Raw genomic sequence first — 24,009 nt, 5'->3', positions numbered from 1 at the left:
AATTCTTTTTACTAACATGAGATATGCCTTACCAACGTCCCGATATAAAAACAGAAGCTATAACAACTGCAATTTACTACACTCGTTTCGTAAATCCTCTATATATATGCGTTTTATTGCTTTTACTGTGTTTTCTCTACAATGAGGCATATCCAGAATGAAAGCCATGTATGCCATACATTGGAGACCTAATGTAGTGTACAAACAAAAAAAAAAAAAAAAAAAAAAAAAGAAAAAAGTTATGCCTCAGTATTTGGGAAAACACAGCTTTGTTCAATTTACTCTAAGCGTTCAGTTGAGACAACTCCTTGACTTTTCATTTTTAATGATGTTAATTATTTTTAGTAGACGAGTTACTTGTTTCGAAGTTCCTTGATTGACTGCATATTGTGAACTATTTTCTTTCCTTAGTATACAGCCAGAATAGTTGAATTTTTCGCATGTAGTTTCTTACCTAAGGTTTTAGAAATACTTTTAGTCTTAGAAATAGTTTTAGAAAGTTTCAAAAAGTGACTTGATAAGCTTAATCGTTTAGCTGGAAGAAAGTTATATTTCCTGCTCTATTGTAAAAGAATTTGCTAGCTCCAAGACTTTGCTAGCTTAAAGTCTTTAAAGATTGTGTACCACAGCGAGTAAGTTGTATTGGAATGAAGACTTGATTTTTGTAGATTCTTCTTTTTTTCTTTTGTCTTATGTAAACAAATTATTTTTTTACCAGGATACATCATGGGAATAATGCAACAAAGTTTCTAATTCTCTCTCATTTGTAAAAATCTGCATTGTTTAAGTCCTAGTATTTATAAAGAACAAAGGATTCTACTACAAAGAGATAACCTAAAGCAATCGAAGAAATTCCTCACCAAGCTTCACTCGACTAAGTATGGCTTAACATCTTTTTCCTTCCTTTTTTTTCACGTATTATAAAAACACCTTGACATCGTTTTCTTTTTCAAAGAAGACAGACTTCCTTCTCGTCTCTTGCAATTTTATCTTTAAAGAATTGTGACAATGTACGTCCATCGAAAATGTTTCTCTACAAAATACGACATTTCTCGTTGTCAAAGTAGTGTCAAGAAATTTTGTACATAAATTTGATAGCAATGAACATCCGTTATTACTACACTGAGGTGGCTTTTTGTAAAGTTGACGATTTGAACGAGTTATATTTCCTTTGTTTTCAACACTCACCCGCACCTGAGATATTCCATGGTAACTCTTTTTATACAGATCCTCCAACAGTAATTATTGAAGGTATAAAATCAAGTAATGTCAGATACGCACAGTTTCATCAAACATTAAAGTTCAAGACAATAGTTTACTAGACATTTTTCTAGAACAAAGACCGTACCTAAGCGCACACTAGCATGTATCATTAACAAAGTTAGCCACGAAAATATTGAGTACGTGATATAACAGGTATTAATTATAAACGATAGTGATATCACGAACGTGACACATACAGTAGCAACATTAGGAGCCACATCGTTGTTTATCAGTCGCTTGAAAGACTTTCCTCAACCAGCAGCAACGTATTTGTATCATAATATTTGAAGAAAAATGTCCGATAATGAGGAAAATGAGAAGATGGATTTTATTATGCGGAATGATGAAGAGTCTCAGAAGTTTGGCGTCTCTTTCTGTGGCCGTGAGGTTCATCCAATAACCTGTACCAGCAACGCCACTGAAGAGACGAGGCAATTGGACCTGAAACGCAGCAAAGATCATCGCCTTTTACCTGATAGCAAAAAGGTATGGGGATTTTAAAATTGCATTTCCATACTTAATTTTTTCTAAGATTCTTTCTCAAAACTGAACAAAATTGTGGTTTTATAAAAAAAGGTCCTCCAGAAGGAGTTTGGTCGCGCTAAATATGACAAAGACACAATTAAGGTCATGGTAAGTATCAAAAAAATTTTCTTTGTTCTTCTCTTTATTTATTTTTCAAACGTTTTATGTTTTGCAAGGGTTGTCCTCGAATTAAGGAAAAAAGTCTATTAAGATTTTTGTATAATCCGGGAGTAGAGAAAATGTTTAACTTTTGCAATTCTTGTAACAAAGTGTAATTAAAATGTATGCAGTAAATCTCTTGAATAAGCTATTAAGCAGGTAGATAAAGCCACGAAAAATGATAAATAAGAAATTTTTTACTACAGCAAGAGTAATTAAAAAAATTTTGTACTATAATTATGACACATAAAAATTTTTTTTTGGGGCATAAATACACCAGCTTCTTTTCGTATTTAACAAGTAGTAAAAATTGACTAAATTATATGCTGAATTTTATTTATAATTCTATGTTTTCATCACAGTGTCAAAATAGCTCAAAATAATTTGATCTTTATTTGATTATCTTTTGATTGCTGCTAGTCAGACAATAGAAGACCTATTTTTCGCGCAGTTATAGAGCAAAAAAGTTCGAAAATTGCTATTCAAAGTTTTAATTTTGCAAAATTATTAATTTTAAGATTTTACAATCAAAAATTCTTTAAAATTAATAATTAAATACCTTTGGTATGAATTTTTTTCTCCTACAGAAAGGCTGAAACAAATCTAAGAACGAAAAGTCATGAAGAACGCTAAGAATTTTAATGTGGTGGAAAAAGCAATTTTTTCTTTCTAATTTCAACCCCAATTTTTGAGAAGATTCAATTTTGCAACATAAATAAATTGTAGATATTTTCAAATACATAGTTCATTTTACTGGTATGCAACACATTGCACTTAATGGAGTAAATTTTCATACGAATTGAAAAATATGTAACTGCTATAACGTGTTTTTAATGTTAACTATTAAGAGTTTGTGGTAATAATGGTTTATCTCCAACTGTCTTCCAACCTGAAACAATTTGTTTCATTTCTGTAGAATAATTCTTGTTATTGATTTGAGTTAGTATTTGTTACGTTCATTAACGATTACTATAAAAAAAAATATATATATACATATATATATATATATATATATATAAAAATACCTGAAAACTTCGACGTACTATGCATTTGGTCGTCTGCTTGCTAAATACAAAACTCATATCGTTACACAAAACCATATTATGATCAATCGCTACTTTTTTTAAAAAAGATTTTTCATTTAATTACATACATTTAAAACCAATACATCTGAAATTTCGTCATATTATGTGAAATACATGTACAAATAACAAACGATATTCTACATTTTTCGTTTTTTTGATTTGGGAAAATCATCACTGTTGCTTTCACTAATATGATTCTCGTCTGTGTACAGAAAATTTTTGAAATTATTTTTCATAATGTTACTATTAACGATTTTAACTGTCTTATGCTCTATTTTCTGGGTTTTAAGATACCGTTTTTTTTTTAAGTACGGAGTAAGTTACGGAGTACTATTAAAAGTCAGTCCTTTTGTTCAAGTAATACTTTTTTTTCGCTGGTGCTTTGTAGATTGGTCGTGCCGTGCATGCAAGACAAAGTATTTTTAATGAATTTAGCCATATGTTTATACTTGCACGATTTTTCTTGCTACGATATGTAAACGATAATCCTTGATTACTATTTTTATGCAACTGCACTTTTTTCCTCATCGTTTCTTATATTTACAAGAAATATGTTTCACAAAAAAGCGGATGCAAACTGGTAACTGAAGAAAAAGCTGATTAAAAAGATACACCGTAAGAGACAGCACCTTAAATAAGGGTTTTTTTACAGGAACGTGGTCCAAAGTAATTGGTAGGGAACCTTAAATTTTCGTACGTGGAAAAAAAAATCTAATTTTTTTTATGCATTAACGACTAAATGCATGCAACCTTTTGTTCGAAAAACAGTACAATAAGTCAAAGTATTCAAGTATAACAGTTGGTTTTATGCTGTTAATTTATGTAAAAATTACTAACTGTGTAACTGTAAAAATGAGTTTTTAATTACTGTTGCTGGAATTATGTCGTTGAATTTTTTTTTTTCTTCATGTAAAAATATATCCTATAAAGTGAAATTGGTTTCCACACATTCAAATGTGAGTCGTCAAAATGATAATATTTTTTTTTTATTACAAATTTAGTTTTATAAAAGATTAAGGTCAAAATTAAAAAAAAAGTTTGTCTCAACATTGAAGCTTTTCGCTATCCTTAATAAAATTCATCTGAAAACTTTGATGCAGCAATACTATAAGGTTTAAGGCAAATAAATTGTAAAATAATAAATTGTTTTTTGAAATCATTTTTAATGTTACATAAAAATTATTGAGCATGGCTTACGATTTCTTAAAAAAATACGGAATTCTTAACTTTGAAGTAATGATATGCAAGAATGAAAAGATAAATATAATTTTAATATATAATTTTGAATAGCGTCTTTCGCTATCACTTTGTAAAAAATAGGTGTTAGACAACCTTAGCACCACTTTTTGGTAGATTATCGAAAAAAAACAAATTATCTTCTGATACTTCTGCAATACAATGCTCCTAAAGAAAGTTACAAGCAAAATTAGACAAAATAATCTATCAGTTTTAACTGTCTTTTCAATAACAAACAAAGCCGGTGCGTTTATGCCCCAACACTATTTTTATATATAATCTGATCATAACAAAAAGCTATTCCAACAAATTTCGTCGTAGTTAACCTGTTAATTAGAACAATGATGTCATCTTTCAGGTCAGAGGGAAATCGATATTAGTTCAGGCTACCAGGAAAAATCAACTAAGCGAAGCCTCTATGACGTTTGACATTCCAGATCAGTGTGATTTGGAAAGAATTAAGGCAGGATTTCACTCCGATGACGTCTTGTATATTCGTTTTCCTTCAAGGAATGAGCCAGATGTTAAAGTATAGACAATTAAGAACTTTAAAATTTTAAATAATTTATTTTCTAATCGAAAAAAAAGAATATGCAGAAAATAAAAGAATATAACGATGTCATTTTTTTATTTAATGTTCCTTGGTCGAAAAGTATAAATAACATTTTTAGCAATTTTTGTAGTTCCAAGCTCATCAATAGAAAAAAAAAAAAAAAAAAGAAAAGAAAAAAAAAAATACAATTAATAAAAAGAAATCGTTGTTAGCTGTCCATGAGTTTATATAAGTTGATGAAAAATTCGTAAAAAAATATAAAGAAAATACGGATACCATTACTCTACCTTGCTTCGAGAGATAATATAATTTTTGGAATTCAATGATCGAAACAAGGTGCTGCGATTAAAAAGATGCTAAGTCAATTGTCATAAATAAAAGTCTTATTTATATCTAAATTTTTTTTATCGTTTTATTATTAAAGCATATCCTCATACATTTCTAGCATGAAAAACATGTTATTTCTAAATTTACACTAAGTATCACAATTATTTTATTTGCAATCAACATCAAAGTATATTTAATCAATGTACACCAATAAGAAAATTTCTGGGTTCTCAGCTTTTCCTTTTTAATTAAATAAAGTCGTAAGGTCGTTTTTTTTCATTTGCAATGTTTTTACCAAATTAGTCACATTTTGAAATATTACAAAATTCTCAAAGTAATGACACACTGATTTTTTTGCGATAAATGGTACCTGCGTTAGATTAATGGCTTATTCACGCAGTTTGTATTTTTCACCATCACAGCCAATGCTTTCTTATGGGGTATGAGGCCACGTAGGGCATATTTGCGCATTTCTGTATTGAGAGTAAACTAAAAAGTTTTTTCCATTATTGTATAATTTATTGCTTTGCTTGGATTTCCTGATTATCTTGATTTTCTTGCATGGTTTTCTTACTAAATGTAATACTAAGTGCGTGTGATACTTTTCGAATAAAAATATTATTAAGCTCATGATAAATGCACTTATTTAAAAAACAAGCAACATGCTTCTGACGAAGAACCGTACACCAGAGGTTCTAACGAAGAATCGTACAGCTGGAGGTTTCCAACAAAGAATCGTACAAGCTACTACTTCCCAACCAAGAAACATACACACTACTACTTTTAGACGAAAAATCGTACACTCAACTACTTTCCGACGAAAACTCGTGCGCTCAACTACTTTCTGACGAAGAATCGTACACTTAACTAATTTCCAACGAATAATCGTATAACTCGACTACTTTCCGACGAAGAATTATACACTTAATAACTTTCCATAGAAAAATCATACACTTAATTATTTTCCGACGAAGAATGGTACACTCAACTACTTCTAGATGAAGAATCGTGCACTTGACTACTTCCCTACGAATAATCGTTTACTCAACTTCTTTCCAACGAAGAATCATACACTCAACTACTTTCAGACAAAAATCGTACACTCGATTATTCTTTGACGAAGAATAGCACATGCCTTTACTATTATTTATTAGGCACGACTGATACTCAGGAGTGCCTTAAAGTTTTTCCAGAGCAAAAAGTGTCAGTACCCTCGAAACTTATTGTTTCTGTATAAAAAATATTTTGGTAAAAAAAAATTGGGATCGTGGACCTCGGCGTCATGAGTGTATATATCTACTGGGACTGATACTTGAACATGCTAATTGTAGATTAGATTCTAACTATCATTTACACAACAAAGACCATTCATAATACTGTTTTCATACCTTAAGCGTTTTAAAGTTTTACTGTGACTTCGGTACAAAAGATATTTATCATCGACGCGCTTCTAAACACAGGGATTACAACGTTTTTCACAGGTTACAGTGATTGTCCTACTTTAGTGAACATTGATGGGCATACTTTGTTTTTCTAATTAAATGCACAGCAAACACTTAACACCTCCCGTGGTGGACGCATTAACAGAATACAGAATATCAACCTTTGTCGTGGTGCCATTATATTAGTATGTGCCGTTGTCTTTACTTGCCTTCTTCTCCAATAGTTTAAATTATTGTGCATCATTTTCTCTTATGCTGGAAAAAAAACGTGATAAATATTTTGGTAACCTACAAACCTTTACCCTACGAACAAAACTGAGTTTTTCATGAAAAGTTATTATTGTAGCGAGCCAAGAATAACTGTCAAGTAAAAAATGTAGTCTATACGTATACATATACTTACACGTATTGTAATGAAGTACAGGGAAAGAATGACACTTTTGGTATCAAAAAATGTAATACATTTTTTTAATGCACATTTTGAAAACCTTTTTTTTTCATTCCCCATATTTTACATCACAAGAAAAATACTTTCAGCAATCGATTAAGTTGATTTAATATATACTCTTTCAACCGTTTTCATTCAATCAAATTTTAAATTTTTAAAAAAATATTTTTATACATTTCAAACTTTTTTCGTCATACTTTTACTTTAAAAGATCGTGCAGAGCTTCTTGAGAATAAAACAAAGTGCTAAACACGGGCTCCAATTCATTTTGTTCAGTGTCAGAAAAATGTGAGTACTCGAAATTTGAAGTTAGAGCGTGAATTTTATAAATTTATTTATTTTTAAGCTTTTTTCCTACTGATAAGTTGGACCACATCTTACATGTTAAGGTTCTAGGAATTTAATTCAATCTTACTCTAAGAGCTTTATTTATATGTTTGAAAGAGTTGTTACGAGCTTTTGTGGAAAATTTTTTATAGTAATATAGAAGCAATATTGCTATTTTTAATGCACGTATCTTTTGACCTGAGACATCTTTTCTAGACATCTAGCTTAAGTTTTGTTTTATTGCCCGAAAAGATGTCTCAGGTTAAAAGTTACGTGCATTAAAAATAGCAATATTGCTTCTAAAAACCTATATTAATTGGGACGATTTTCCGGTATTTTTAGCTCTAGAATTACGTAACTTCAGTTATGACGTATTAAAATGCCATCTAAAATGACCTTTTGAAGTAAAATTATGATTACAAGAGTGATAAAATTAGTAGAATTTGTCTTACAGTTTCACTTTAAAAATTCAAATAAAGCTTTAAAAAAGGGGCAGTGACACCTACATTGCTTGTTATAAATTCACGTAACACTTGACCTGAACCATCTTTTCGGACATTTCAAAAAGGAAATCAAACCTCGTATCATGTACTTACTGTATTCTACAACTATGATGAATTTTCCACTAACTTTTGTTGCTAAATCCCTGATTGTACGAACATGTGGAAGCACTGAATTTAAAGTTTTTGTTTAAAATTTTCAAATTAATTTAGAAGTAACCGCCAAAAACAGCTCTGTACTAAAAAATTCTTGAAATTCACGCTTTAATCTCGAGCTTTAAAATAATGCTCTCAACGTTTAATGCCTTAAATTTTTCGGGACACTAAGCAAAAAAAAATGAAAGTCCTTTTCCACTACTTTATTGTCTATTCTTAATAAATCCTGTACGATCTTTCGATGTAAAGGTATGATGGAAAAAGTGTATTGAAGTTTTTTTTTTTAATTTCTTGTTTAGTTTACAAAAAAAATAAAAAAGTTTAGTTTTCTACTTTGATAGCGTACTTTAAAATTTTTTTTTCCCAATTTGCAGATAAGAAAAGTGTTGTTATTTGCCTGTATTTCATCATATTCTGAATCGTATTTATTATCTTATATACATACTTACATACATTTTTTTTGTAAACAGCTCTACAAGTTGGCGTTGAACAACTTTCATCAGAACCACAGACAGCAACATCAAAATTTATAAGGAGAAAAGTGAAAAGGAGACATTTTGTGAAAAATATTTCTAGAAAACGACAAAGGAACCAAAACACTTGGATTGATGCACAGTAAAAAAAGCACATACTGAAGGTGTAGCTGGAATCGGACGAAAAGGGCCAATAACGGCAAAGGAGATGCAATTATCTTGTAACTGTCGTCTTAAATGTAACGAAAAAATAACCGAACCTGATTGATTGAATGCATTTAATCAATATTGGAATTTATGTGATAAAACTAAACAAAGAATGTGCCTGAGTAACTGGATGTCTCTGAAGAGTAACTATTTGAGTGAAGAAAAGGCTGAAATAAAAAAGGCTATCGCAGCAAAGGTTTTTTTATCAATATCAGTTACCATCTTTTACGGGAATGGTTTCGGTTAGCCGTGAAATGTTTTTAAATACTATTAGTAAGTTAAATATTTTCTAACGTTTAACTGTAATCGTACCATTTGTAGATTTGTTAATTTTTAAGATATTAGAGTTGTACCAATTTAGAAAAATCGTCATACTTGATATCACTAATAGTATTATCATGAATTTTTAAGTTTTGCCTTAAATAATTATTTTGCAATTTTCAGACTTTCAATTTTCCTTAAAAATCAAGAATAAGTACACATGCAACAGAAATCTTTTACCTTGATATCTCAGAGAACGTTAAAATAGCATTTGGTGCATTTTTGGCCCATATCGTTAATTTGTAATTTCATTATGTTGTTTAAGTCCCTATACTGTGCTGTTAGCAATCTGTTAGATTGGCATGTACAAACATTTTTAAAAAATATTCTACAAAATTCATTATTTTTACAGCTTATTTAAAACACTTTACAAACACAAATAATATTACTTCAATACATCCCTTTCTATCGCAGCATTTAAAAAAAATATCAATTATGAACTATTTTTTCATACCATTTTAAATGCATTGTTTTGGGGGTAGCTTTCGTAGTGTTTTTTACGAATGCTATTGTTTATCGATGAAATACAATACACATTTTGTTGTAAATATCAAGATTTCAACAGTACAAGCCGCTTTAAAAAAAAAGTCGAATGCTGATGCGACAGGGGTTATTGAAGATGATCAGAGAGGAAAACATGAGAACCGACCATTCACGTATTCAAAGGAAATGCTGAATTATGCACAAGAGCACATTAAAAGTTTTAATGCTGTTGACTCTCATTATTGTAGAGCTAACAATCAAAGGCAATACCTAGAACAAGGTCTTTCTCTATCCAAAATGTATCGTATGTATGCAAAGGATGTTGGAGACAAAGTTGGTTCGGATAATCTCGTGAGTAAGCAAAAATATGAGGAAATTTTCAGCACTCACTTTAACTACGGATTTATCAAACCAAAAAAAGATTTGTAAGTTACTATTTCAATTATCGAACTGTGTATGCATTGTATATTATATTACTATCAGACTTCGTTCATCCGGTCATTAAGTGGTACGTTAAAATATCTGTATTTTGTTTACGTTAAAAATTAATATTTGGTAAGTTTTCTATATTTGCTAGTATAACCGTTGTGAGCTGAGGATAATCAATTTTTCGGGTCGTGATTAATTTCATACAACAAAATTTCTGGAGTATTGCTACTAATTAAATGCCTGTGCTCTAAGGCATTTTTGAATTGTCCTTAGGAGAGTAATATTCTGCATAGTATATTCTTAAACCACGTTATTTGAAGAAACTGTACAGAAAAGAATATAGCGTTTTAGACATTATTTTTTCATTTGCGGGTTTCTCTAAAATAATAAAAATGTCACCATCTTGCGGTAGTAACAAATTGGATACATTGATTTATTTTAAATTCTGCTACTTTATAAAAATAAGACTGGGGGGCTGTAACCCCTAGACGTTTACCGTAAATACCCTTAATATTTGATACGAATTTATATTTATGATTTAAGACAAAAAATCAAACAATAAGCTCTTATGATACTAAATTTTTTTTTTTTTTTCAATTTACAAAATAAAACATTTGATTCCTTTTATAAAACGTGGAACGAACAAAACTGTTAGATTCACTAAGTAATCTGTATTACATTTACATTATTGTTATAGCTATATTGTCTAAAATTGATAATTGGGAAATTTTTTTTTCGAGTATCTAACAATCGCTGTCGTAGAATTAGAACATACTCGGTAAAGTTACTTTAATCTCATTATCGGTCGATCTTTAATCCCTTATTGATCGGTTGTATATTTTAAAAAGACTGTACATGTACCGTAGTTTGTTTTAGAGAAATTTTGTTTTTTTCGATAATGTAGACCCTTACTTTACAAATAATTACAATACATTTACGATTGATAAATTCCTCACACTAAAATATTTCTGTATCCACTTATAATCTTACGTGAAAATAGCTAAGCAATAATTAAATACAATTCAATCAATGTTGAGTAGTTTCTGAGACCGAAATTGAGACTGATTGTGAGACGTTAACTCAATCTTTTTCTTACGACGTAAAAATTAATAAAATTGATCGGGAAATAATTGTCTAATATATACAAAGTATACATTCCGTTTATGGTTAGGCTACATCTCTGAAGTCAACGTGTCTATCAAACTAGCGTAGCCAAGTCATAGGGCCGTAATAAAACTTACACTATGTTACTTTTGGTAATTATTAGCTGTTTCTTGCCAAAGAATTTTGTTTGCCATATTTATTTCAACTTGTGTCTAGTATTAATACAGATTTTTCATACTTGTGTCATTCAACTCCACTAAATAGTAATTTGAGGGTTATTTGATCTTCATTTAAATTATGGTGAGAGTTTCAATTATACACTTTCTGAAACAAATTACAAAAGATTAGTTTTCAATTCGTCATAAAAGTGTCATCACCACTAGGGCTATTTTTCGGCTCAAAAGACCCTAAGATAGCCTTGGTAGAATGGCACTTATGTGCTGAACACTGTTTTTCCTACCGAGGGTGCAGTGAACAGCCAAATGTCACGAAAATCACCTCGAGGTCGGAAAAAAATTTATGGTATTGATTAAAATTTTTCTTATTAAAAAGGCACACATTAATAACCTAGATGATTGTTAAAGTGCGAAAAAAGACGTATTATACCTGTTACAGTAACTTTATCAACAATCTTTCTACCTTACATTAAAAATCTAATATTTTCGGCTTGAGAAAAAAATTCCGCCAGTGAATAAATCATTCTACTGAATCATGCGGATAGAAAGTACTCAAAACAATTACAGAAAGAAACGATGTATTTACATATTTTTAAATACGATCACAATATTCATTAAAAACACTCCATTTTGTCTTTTACCTTATTACGATAATTATTGTTGTAATTCTTGAAAATACAATATATTAGTTAATACAATAATCGAAGAAATAAAAAACAATTGTAACTGAATTCGCCAAAAGAAGGAGGAAACACTTGAAACGCAATTGTTGCATGGAATTTCACTTAAAAGTAGAACTATATTTACTATTATTTTCTCTGACACGGTGTGCTGAATAATAACACTGTGAATAAAGTCTCTTAGTATTATAATCATGTACGATTGGCCAATGAATATTTGTATTAAAAAACTTTGAATACTATGATCTACTGCATTGTTTCAGATGCGCTGAGTGCGAATCCTTTAATTTGCTATCACAAGAAGAGCAGGTCAGAAAAAAACCGTCCTTTGACTTTCACATGCGCAATAAATCAGAAGCTCGCAGACTAATAGAGTCTGAAAAACAAAGGTCTTTAAGTAATTCAACTGTTTGTTGCGCTAACTTTGATCTGCAAAAAGTTGTATCGACATCACGCTCAGATATCTCAGTTATGTACTATTATTCAAAACTGAATGTATATAATTTTACTGTTTTTGATCTGGGTACCAAAATCGGACGGTGCTATTTATGGAATGAAACGGTTGCTGGGTGTGGATCAAATGAAATAGCATCAAATGTATTGCAATTTGTAAAAGGAAAGGTCGCAACTGGAACTAAAGAATTTTCGTTTTTCACTGATAATTGCGGAGGCCAAAATAGGATTCAGAACATGTTTTCAATGTACGTTAAGGCTACTAACGATTATAACATAGCAATAACTCACAGGTAAAAATTTATTTCGTAAACTCCGTATAACAAATGAATTTGGTTTTTCTGAATCCTGAATGGAATCTTGTGAGTGCGTTAAAAACCTGTCTCCATTTCTTATTACTCATCAAAAATATATAAATATATATAAACAAATGTATAGGACAAATGTATTCTAAACAACTATTTTCTAGCATCTTTTCGAAAGTTATTCTGTTTATCAAGATGTATTTATCAAGAATTCTACGAAAAATCTGCCATTTTCGGTATCAAAAAATAAGGTACAATTTTTTAATAAGCATGCCTTTGGAAATACGTTTTTTTTATCTCAGGTATTTTTTAGAACAAAAAATTCTCTGAACAAGCGATCCAAGTCTCAGCACATACTATTTTTTCACTTTTTTCGTTATTTGATACTCAATTATTGTTTGAATTTCACGATTTTTTTGACTTTTTAAATCATAATTCTGTCCCCAAAGGTCGGAGAGAGTTCCTTAAAGAAGGAAAATAAAGAGTTTGAAAAAAGCTTTGATTTTCACTCTTGAAAAGTCGTAAATAGTGACCAACATCAATAGTAATTAACACTTAAAGCTCGATAGGAGAAAAACAATTTTACCAATTTTATTGAATATATCATTTTGTAAACTCATTTTGTTTGTAACTTCTGACGCTAATCATATTTCTCAATAATTAAAAAAAAAAAAATCAAAGCTTATCTTGAAAGCTTTATTTTATTTTTTTTGGAAGACTTAGTTTTTCGATTTTTTACTTTAATTGCTCACAGCTGTGGTAGTGTGTTAAAATAATTTTCACGTTTCTGATCGTAACTCCGCTCCAGAAGGTCGTACAGTCTTTTAAAAAATTAAAATCAAGCTTGTAAGATAAGCTCTGAATTTATTTTTGAATCATTGAGAAATGTGATTAGCGTTAAAAGTTACAAATAGAATAAGCTTACAAAATGACAAATTGAATAAAATTCGTAAAATTGTTTTTCTCCTATCGAGCTTTGAGTGTCAATAACTATTGATGTTCGTCACTGTTAACGACTTTTCAAGAGTGAAAATTAATGCTTTTTTGAAGCTTTTTATTTTCTTTTTTCAAGCAATTTTCTCCGACCTTTCGGGACAGAGTTATATGATTTAAGAAGTCAAAAAATTTGTGAAATTCAAATAACAATTGAGTATGGAAAAATAAAAAAAAGTGAAAAAATAGTATGTGCCGGGACCTGGATCGCTTGTTTGGAGTATTTTTTGTTCTGAGAAATACCTGGGACAAAAAAACGTATTTCCAGAGGCCTACTTACTTAAAATTTTACTTAATTTTTTGATACCGAAAATAGAAGATTTTTTGTAAAATTTCTCGTATACTGGTTATGTATATAGATTGTGTTTAAATTAACAAAAAATAATTATTTGTGCGCCGCGGGTAGTCATTGTCTTCATCTTGATCCTGGTAATCATTTAGCCAACTGAGACACTCTTGTTTGTATCGTGGAAAGAGCTACACCATACATAGTAAAGGAATTCAAATAGTCAAAATTGTCTTAAAACTTAACTGTACTCTTGTGGCCATAACTTTGCTAAACATGTAGTTACAATATTTTTTTCAAAACTACCTGATCGTGCTTTAAAAAAACTTAAATAAAAACACTCTTTGAGTTTAAATACTATTCAATGGTTGCTCAAATTACGGGCAATACAATTTTTGTATACAAAACCTCGCAATTGATGAAATTGTATTTTTTCAATCGTAATTTTAAAAAGTTTAAGACTGTTGACCTGAATATCATTTAAGACTTCACTGCAGCAGCTCTGTTGAAGCTCTTTAGATAATAGTAGATACAAATACTGCTACTATATTTTTAGCCCAACGGTGATGAAATACTTAAGTAGCACGATATTTCGAAAAAAATATTGTTTCACTTAATTTGTTGTAGAACAGCTCTAGATTAAGATATGTTTGGTTGTGACTACTTTAATACCGCTACAAAACTCATGTACAAAAACTTAATTTTCAATTATTTCAAACCATAAGTTAAGAGCTCTGGTTACTTTTCTTTTTTCCGCGGGCAGAAAAGTTTTGGCTCCTTACGCCCTCGGTAAGAAAAACAATATACGTGATTTGGAAAAAAATATGTAAATGACTACCCGCGGCACACAGATTTTCGTGTCTTAGAGATGTGCTATACTCAAAAACTTTTTCATTTATTATTGCGTCTAAGGATTATAAATGTTTTTGGAGAATTCATATTAATAAAATAAATAAAAACTTATAAGTGCCCTGATCACATTTTAGAAAGCGTTCTCACAAAACGTTTTTTATTTACTAATTTTAAAGTGTGCAGTAACGTGTGGAATGATGTAATATTTTAATGTATCGTACAAGATGACACATTCCTTACATTTAATTTATTGTATTTTTTTTTTATCTAACATAAGTATTAAAATTATTGCAGTATAAAAAGTACAATCAATGTATTATATTGATAAAAAAAGATCTATTTTGCAGTTAGCAAAAGTTAAATACGGTATTTTTTTTTTTTTTTTTTTTTGACCAAGCAAGCTTTAAGTATCATCCATTTACCTATAATGATGAATAGCAGTCTTGTATTGTGCATGCATGAAATCTTTTTTTTTTCATTTTTGATTCGTTAAAGCGTTTAAAATTTGTTAATGAAAAATTCATTTTCTAACGCAGGTACTTGGAGGTTAGGCATACCCAAAATGAAAATGACTCGATTCATGCTCAAGTTGAGAAATATTGTGAATATAAAACCATATTTACTCAAAATGAGTGGGCATAACATATAGAAGAATGTAAAGTCCATGATCCCAAGTACGCATTAAATCAAGTCCAACAAAGTAGTATTTACTCGTTTGAGGACTTATCCGAAAAATTCATTTGGAAAAATGTAAAGATTTCTCGCCTTCGTGAAATTTCAGTTGCTCCAGGGACAACTTTAATTCAGGTGAAGTATGATTTATTTGATGCACCTAAGAAAGTCAACGTTTTTAAAACCAAAACACTTGTTGAAGACGTAAAAAATCACTGCTGAAAGGTTGCTTATAAAACAAAATTACCATTATCAGTAAAAAAAATGACTGATTTAAATTTAATGTTAAAAAAAAAATAGTCCCACCCATATGTATTTCAGACTTTGAAAAAATCCTTTTGAATGACAACACTAATCGTGGATAGTTTGTTGCAGGAAAATGTTATTTTCTTTTTATAAATTACATAATAATCTATTTTACATTATCTTATAAGTATTACGATCATTTGTTAAACGTTTTTTACTATATTTCAAGTAACCGAGTGGATGTAGGATGTCAATTGCCTTCCCTCCCTCAAACACCCCAATCAAAAACCAAATAATAATACATATGTTTTAATATAATATGGTATATGTCCTAAATTAGTTATACCAATGAAGGTATATCAACAAAAGTTTCCTATGTAATAACGTTATGAAGTACCAATCATATGTCGAATATCTTATACGATTCGAAAAATAAAACCTCACGTACTCAAACGTTATTTTGCGATGGATTGTATGGTAAACGTATTTGCCACTATTTTTAATTGATATTAAGTATATTCGATAAATATTATTAAAACCATTATTGTTTAAAAATGTTATGTATTTCGCTCTAAAATTTATTTTAAAAAAAAGTATTTTTGTAATTTAATGATTTAAGGTTTGAATGAAAATCAATAAAGAATAAAATTTTGTTCATACAAATATACTTCATGATTTATTATTCTTACAAAATGGTTTTGTATTTTATTATAAGGCACGAAGTAAAGAATGAAGCAAAAATTAATCTCACGCCAAATCAGTCTAACCAGAGGAGAACCGCTCCTCCAGGGCCTCCCTAAAAAAATTTAATAAACGTTATTTGTATTCACAATTGTTAAAAGTCTCTTAAAGTCTTTAAGACTTATTTAAAGCATCCTCAAGCATGAAACATCAAAAGTTTTCCGCCGATTATAATGTACGAGCAAATAGAGAAATGAGTCATTGTCTTTACAATCGCAAAAAAACCCGCCAGGCGTGAAAAACCACAAGTTTTCCGCTGATTTAGGTATACGAGAAACTAAGAAAATCGATAAAAAATTCATTTCTTTCCAAACATTGACTTTATAATTATGTAAAAGTTGTAGAAACTGAGCCTTATTATTTTGAAGCTGGCACAATTCAGATTTTAAAAGAAATGAGTTTATCAATTTTTTCAATTACTTGTATACCCGAGTCGGCGGAAAACTCGTAGTTTTTTACGCCTGTCTTTTCTGCTCTTGAAAAAAACACTTCATACTTCTCAGTAAAAAATGAAGCCTAGTAATGTAACTTTATTAATTTTGTTATTATTATCAATCATCAGAACGTAGTTGAGTGTACGATTCTCCGTCGGAAAGTAGTTGAGTGTACGGTTCTTCGTCGGACAGTAGGTGAGTGTACGATTGGAAAGTAGTTGAGTGTACGGTTCTTCGTCGGACAGTAGGTGAGTGTACGATTGGAAAGTAGTTGAGTGTACGGTTCTTCGTCGGACAGTAGTTGAGTGTACAATTCTTCGTCAGAAAGTAGTCGAGTGTACGATTCTTCGTGGAAAAGTAGTTGGGTATACGATTATTCGTAGGGAAGTAGTCAAGTGCACGATTTTTCATCTAAAAGTAGTTAAGTGTACCATTCTTCGTCGGAAAATAATTAAGTGTATGATTCTTCGTTGGAAAGTAGTTGGGTATACGATTATTCGTTGGGAAGTAGTCGAATGTACGATTCTTCATCTAAAAGTAGTAGCATGTACAATTCTTCTTTAAAAAGTAGTTAAGTGTACGATTATTCGTCTGGCAGTAGTAATGTGTACGGTTCTTCGTTGGAAAGTAGTAACTCGTACGGTTTTTCGTCAGAAAATAACAACATGTATGGGTTTCCGTCAGATAATTTTAAGAGTACGTTTCTTCGTCAGAAGCATTACGGAATGGAGTGGCTTTGGTAATACTTAATGATGTATGTAAAATTTCTTTAATAGCATCTTTTTTAGGAATATCTAATTTTTTTTTCCAAGATAGTATACCATTTTCTCTGTATTTTTAAATGCTGAAAAAAATACTCTTATGACTTCTGATGAACAAATTTTTGTTGGTACATACTTACTAATGGTTTAAAAATTGAAGAAGGGGATCTTTTATTAAACTTATAGCTATTTTTCTGGATGCACCAAGTGGAAAAGCTAAGAGTTTGCAAGGGAACACGTGAGTAGTTGGTTTTTTAATAAAGCCAGATGTGTAGAAAACTACTTTTTTGTTGCAAACCTGAAACATAATTAATACCAAAATAATAATAATATATATTATTCAACCCAGACACAATTAACAGACATTTTATAGAATAAAATTTCAGTTCAAAATCAATTTATCATATAGATTTACTAATTTTCATATTTATAAGCAACTCAGAGGTAAAAGCATTCTTCAAAAATCAAATAAGTGTATGTAACTCATGAAATTAGGACGGAGTTATTAAAAAAAAAAAAAAACATTCGGTATTAATGGTGTTTCTTTTAATTGTCTTGTATCGAAAGTTGGAAAGTATTTTTATTGTCAGTAATATAATTACTTTTTACATACAGAGAAAAGTTTTCTGTCAGTTTTTATCCTCGGCTTGAACAAAAATAACATATAAAGTTTAAATGACTTTAGTAACGCTAGAGTGTCAAGGTTATATACGTGAGACAGTTTTTTAAATAACAGTAAATTTATTGCAATGCAGAAAAGTTTAATGTTTAATTAGTAAATACTGTTATTACATTCAAAAAACTATTAAGTTACGAATGTTTTTAATAAAAGTGTGAAGCGAACTTGGTCGGTCTAGAATTAGTAAAAAGTATGTTTTTCTCATATTTTGCTTATTGAAGTTTGGTTAAGTAAAATTTGAGATCAACCTTGAAATATCAGCACTTGATGCTTGCCTATGCTTTCAATACAAAAAACGAAGATACATGACTGTGTTTAATTTAATGTTTTTTAATGAAGTCGGTGAACATATGTATTTTGAAGTAACAGTATGTTTTGTATTACTTAAGCTTTATTGCGTTAGTTTTTGACTTAATAACGTTCAGTAATTAAATTACTAGGCTAAAACTTTTAGTGAAGCAATGCTCAGTTGCCATAAGAGTATATGTTTAGAATTTAATTTCCATTTTTCATTTTCTTGCATTTATTTTTGTCAGCCTACTCCAAAATGTTAATAAATGATTTCTCAAGATTTAATGCCATTCTATTTATGATCATCTGATGAAAGAACTACCTTAAGTCAAAAAATCACCTCAATCAACAAGGAAAAATTGTGAAAGAAAAAAACGCAATAAAAATTAATTATTGTATTTATACAGTACTAAATTTTTTTTAATTTTGAAAATTTTAAATATTATACTAATTTAAAATTTTCCAAAAAAACATGGACCTAAGGAATATATTAAGTGGGTCATCTAAAAAAGGTATATGAAGCTCTGGACGTATTACAATATTATTAGTAAAAAAAATCCTTTAATAGGACAATGTTAGTTCTGATACTTACTGTTTGAAGCAATTTCATGAACACCTACATGAAATTCCTGAATTTTTTTTATTAATAATATTTGAATACGTCCAGAGCTTTATGTACCTTTGTTGGATGACCCACTTAGACTTTCTAGGATAAAAATAGTACACGTAATGATAAAGTAAATTGAAGCAGAGATTTTTCTCAGATGCCATGACTGACTGCTTCACACGCCGAAGCGTCTAGGAGACAAAAAAAATTGTTTTGTTAATTTTGTCGAGGACTGTGATAATGTTGAATGACAAATATCTTTAACTAAAATCGAAGAAAGTGAGAACTAAAAGCAAGCATGAAAATATAAATTAAATGGTTGTATTCAACGTAATTGACAAACTAATTTTTTTTTTTCCTTGACCGTCACCTCCCACCATTTATATAAATGCTCGCCGTTTAGCGGACGTGTTTTCTGATCAGATGTTGGGTCTAAAAACTATTGAACAAAAAGGTTATTAAAAGGTGGCCTTAAAGAGCCCACATTAAATTATGAGAAACTTTACGTATCCAAATGCGTAGCTCTCTATGCTACCCGTGGTTTTTGCTTCACCTCAGGTGTCAAATGCCCGTAATCTGAGGAATTTCTTATTTTTCTCCTGTGATTCATAGGGTGATTCTGCCCTTAGTTGCTCAAAATGCATTAAAGAATCATACAAAAATAAGTTGGTTTCATAAATTATTACAAATATCTAAAACAATTCTACTACAAAGTTTTTAGGTCGAAAGATGTACAGTATTTTGTGTAAGTCGATTTTAGTCAATTTTTGAAAAAAATACGTCTGCTTTAGAAACGCGTAGCTAAGCTGCTTGTGGAGTTATAGCGTTTTAACTCACATTAAATAAAAGCTACGACTAAATTTTTTCAGTAGAAAAAAAACTTTCGTTCCATTTAGTGTCTCCATTCAAAGTAATAGCTGTTTAAGGACAAGCGATAGAAACCGCTAAAAATGCAATTGAGTACTCTGAGAACGTTTGAATCGTGGCATTAAATTAAAAAAAAATTTTCTTTAACCGATAAAACTTTGTTTCAGCAGCTATTTAAACCTATTTTGGGCAACCTAAAAAAGTGTTCTCCTTAGCTATTAGTGTTGTAATCCTAATTGATATTTATCGACATATCTCTTAAAAAGAGCGAATTAGACCAAACGCCAAAACACATGTCTTATGTTTTAGCCAAACGTAACAAAAAAAAAAGTTCCAATGCACGAAAGCTAGAAAAATAGATTCTTTTATCACTAAGGGGTATTGAAGTGACAGGTACAGAAGTGACATTCTGAGATATGGAGTACTATTACTGCTCGTAGACTTGATGTAAACGATTTGTTGCTTAAAAAACATCTGTCGTCAGTAAGTAGTACCCCAAAATAATTTTTTCTTATATGTTTGAGATATTTGGCATTCAGTACAAGATTTTGCTTATAAGTTTTAAATTAATATAATTATATTATGAATATGACAGATGACGTCTATATTTTAAAATGTTGGTGCGAGGACATGGTACAGGAGCTTAATTTTTTAGTAGGAGTTTTTAGGTACAAAATTAGGATTTTCAATCGGTGTCTGTAAACCGCATGAAGTGGTCACTTCTAATATATTTACACATCTGTTAATGTGAACTTAATTATTGCATACATTTTTCAAGCTGCAACCTTAGAACTTGAAAAACGTGCCATTAGCAGCCGATTCTAAAAAATATTAACGAATGCAAAAATAAGGCTTCATTCAACATTTTAATATGCATGACTTTCCTTCAATACACCCACCTTATTTTTCCTATCGTTAAGGACGTATCTAATTGTATTCGTCCCTTCTTCTGTTTTCTAAAGCTTTTTCCTTTCTCTGTCTAAAATTCTTGATAGCTCATCTCAATTTTCTGGCATTTGACAAAGTAGCTGCTTAGCTGTTGAGCCAAGGAAAAACACTCGATCCCCTTAAATATCATGTGTCAGTACTGATGCTTACAACAAGCATGACAATTTACTTTTACCACCTTCTACTACGCAGCTCTGCTTATAATATATTTACGATTATCGGTACGTGCGAGGTACGTGTCCTGCAGGTGTTTTTGTTTCACCCTTATTTTCCCTATAATCTGTCCTCTGAATCAGGCACTGCCCCGTTGGTTAGTATATCATTTTATTGATCGAACGCAGTTTTTGGGTTTATATTGGAAAGTAGAAATCACAAGTGATTTGGAGGTGTATATGCATTTTATTATTTGATAGTAATATTGCCATGTTTGAACAAATACGAGGCCGTTTCTCGGGCAACGAAAAACAACATAAATTAAAATTTTATATTTATTACAAACTTTAAATAAGTAGTAAAACACATGTACTTGATGCATGATACACATTGGCTAAAGTTGGAAAAAATATTCTCTGTTACGATTACATTGTTTATTAAACTTTTTGTGCTGTAAAAATGTGATTGTGTACAGAGTTGCATGTACACAAACTACTGTCTTATTAAACTATCAGAAATACTTAAAGTTTTCTAAATAATTAAATAGTTTAAAAACACTGTAACACAACTGCAATCGGCACCTGATTGATAACATAACTTTCAGATTCTTACGTTATCTAACTATGTATTGAACTGATATTTCTGATTTCTATGATAAGAATATTAGAAGCGAGTCATATCTTTTTTTTGCAGTTAACACGTATTTGTACAAAAATTAAATAGTTTAACTAAAGCTTTACGATTATTTTGAGAATTTTTTATTTATATTGTACAATTAAGTAATCAACGAGTTGATACACTGTCTCTCTTGATACCTCTTTCTATTGTTTAAAACTTCGTTTTAGTAAAACTTTAAAAATAATAATGAGGCAATCAAAGTATTAAAGACAATTTTCTATGAATTCAAAAAAAAATTGTTTATTAGTCTATCGTACATTATTTTCTTCCTTACATCGCTACTACCTTTGTAATAGTGATTGCTCAACTTAAAAATTAAATTTAGGGCGAGCATTTTCAGTTATATTTTTGAGCTTTATCAAAGTTGTAGTATTATTATTTACCTGATGTAAACATCAAATTCAAAAGTGTACATGTATTTTTTTTTTTTTTTTTTTTGTAAAAATTACTGTCAATTCGTCGAAAAAATGCTATTCACCTTTACAGTATTTCTGACTCCTTCAGAAAGTGAACACACAATCCTAGTAATCAAAAGCTTTACTGGCCACCATCTTATTTTAAAGCCCTTTAAATTTAATAGGGAGTAGAAAAAATACTAGACCACAAATCAATGGATGGAAAGAGCTGAAACGCTGTACGGTAACATTCTTTCCACGAGTTGTTTGATAAGCTTATTAAAGTTTTGTCCTACTACTGCCCTGCCCTGTACGCTGTTTCGACACCTTGCAGCGCTTTTATGGTCTTGTGAGTAGCTATTCTTATGCGATTTCTGCAGGCATCTTCTTTGCTTATTGTTACTCTGCATTTCCATTTCACTTGATTGCTTGATCTCCCAAATGCATCCGTTTCTCTGATTCTTTGATCCCAATCTACATACCATATTATTTTCCAAGTAGACGCAACTGATTGGGCCTGCCCCAGATTTTCCACTAATATCCCCGGATTCTTCTCGAATAGCTCTACTTCTCCTTGTTGCTTTCCTATCGGAGTGGCTTTCCCCCTAAAACATAGAATAGATACTTTTTTTTTGATACCTACATTTCCCTTTTTGTAAATTAATTCTCAGATTATTTGAGAGAAAAGGAGAAAAGGAGTAGAACAAAGAAAACCAGGGGGGATAAATGGGTCATGGGACCCACGGTAAGAACGAAGTTCTTTGAACATGACGAGTATAAAAACACAATTTCTCAGGTAACAAGGGGGTCGCCAGACCCATTGAAAGAACGAAGCTCTATAAACGTTAATACTGCATTCATGTAGTTCACTAAACAAAAACTTGAAAAACGAATAAAAAAAAAAAAATAAAAAAAATAGTTCGGTACTCACGATGGTTGAACTTCGTGAGAACGTCGTGCATGAATACAGTACTCACGAAGTTCAACCATCGTGAGTACCGAACTATTTTTTTTATTTTTTTTTTTATTCGTTTTTCAAGTTTTTGTTTAGTGAACTACATGAATGCAGTATTAACGTTTATAGAGCTTTGTTCTTTCAATGGGTCTGGCGACCCCCTTGTTACCTGAGAAATTGTGTTTTTATACTCGTCATGTTCAAAGAACTTCGTTCTTACCGTGGGTCCCATGACCCATTTATTCCCCCTGGTTTGTTGTTGTTTTTTTTTTTAATTTTTTTTTTTTTTTTTTTTGTCTTTATTACTGTTTTTATTTATTTTTTTTTTCATTTCTTGTTTTATTTTTTTTCATATTTCATTTTATTACATTTTTTTCATTTTTTTGTATTTCCTTTATTTAATTTCTTTCTTATTTTCATATTAAATCTTTTTTTTTTATTCTCTTTTTTTTCATGAATTATTCTTTTTTTTTATATTTAACTTTATTACTTTTTTTTCATTCTTTTGTATTTCCTTTATTTCTTTTTTTTATATTTTTCTATTTATATTCATTCTTTTGTATTTCCTTTATTTCTTTTTTTTATATTTTTCTATTTATATTCATTCTTTTGTATTTCCTTTATTTTATTTCTTTTTTCATATTTCATTTCATTATTTTTTAATATATTATTTTATTTGTTCAAATTTTATTTAATTTCATTATTATTTTTTTTTCATATTTTATTTTTTCATATTTCGTTTCTTTTTTTTTCATATTTTAATTCATTATCTTTTTTCATATATAACAGTAATTATTAG

General features: G+C 30.0%; 2 protein-coding genes across 2 annotated transcripts in view; one reads left to right on the top strand and one right to left on the bottom strand.

Annotated features, from left to right (window-relative positions):
- The window catches only part of LOC149375217 (uncharacterized), a 277,492-nt gene that overhangs the window by 50,261 nt on the left and 203,222 nt on the right, over positions 1-24,009 (bottom strand). The gene's annotated exons all lie outside the window — the stretch shown is intronic.
- Positions 1,483-4,907, top strand: LOC149375218 (uncharacterized). Its single transcript, XM_089590067.1, has 3 exons — positions 1,483-1,749; positions 1,840-1,896; positions 4,627-4,907. Exons 1-3 carry the CDS (start codon positions 1,558-1,560, stop codon positions 4,801-4,803), a joined length of 426 nt encoding a protein of 141 aa, XP_089446193.1. The 5' UTR covers positions 1,483-1,557; the 3' UTR covers positions 4,804-4,907.

The sequence above is a fragment of the Copidosoma floridanum genome, unplaced genomic scaffold (assembly GCF_036245765.1).
Source record: "Copidosoma floridanum isolate Cflo_tuat_1 unplaced genomic scaffold, Cflo_Japanese_pri ptg000011l, whole genome shotgun sequence".
Taxonomy (NCBI): Eukaryota; Metazoa; Arthropoda; class Insecta; order Hymenoptera; family Encyrtidae; genus Copidosoma; species Copidosoma floridanum.
This window is presented reverse-complemented; position numbering and strand designations above follow the sequence as displayed.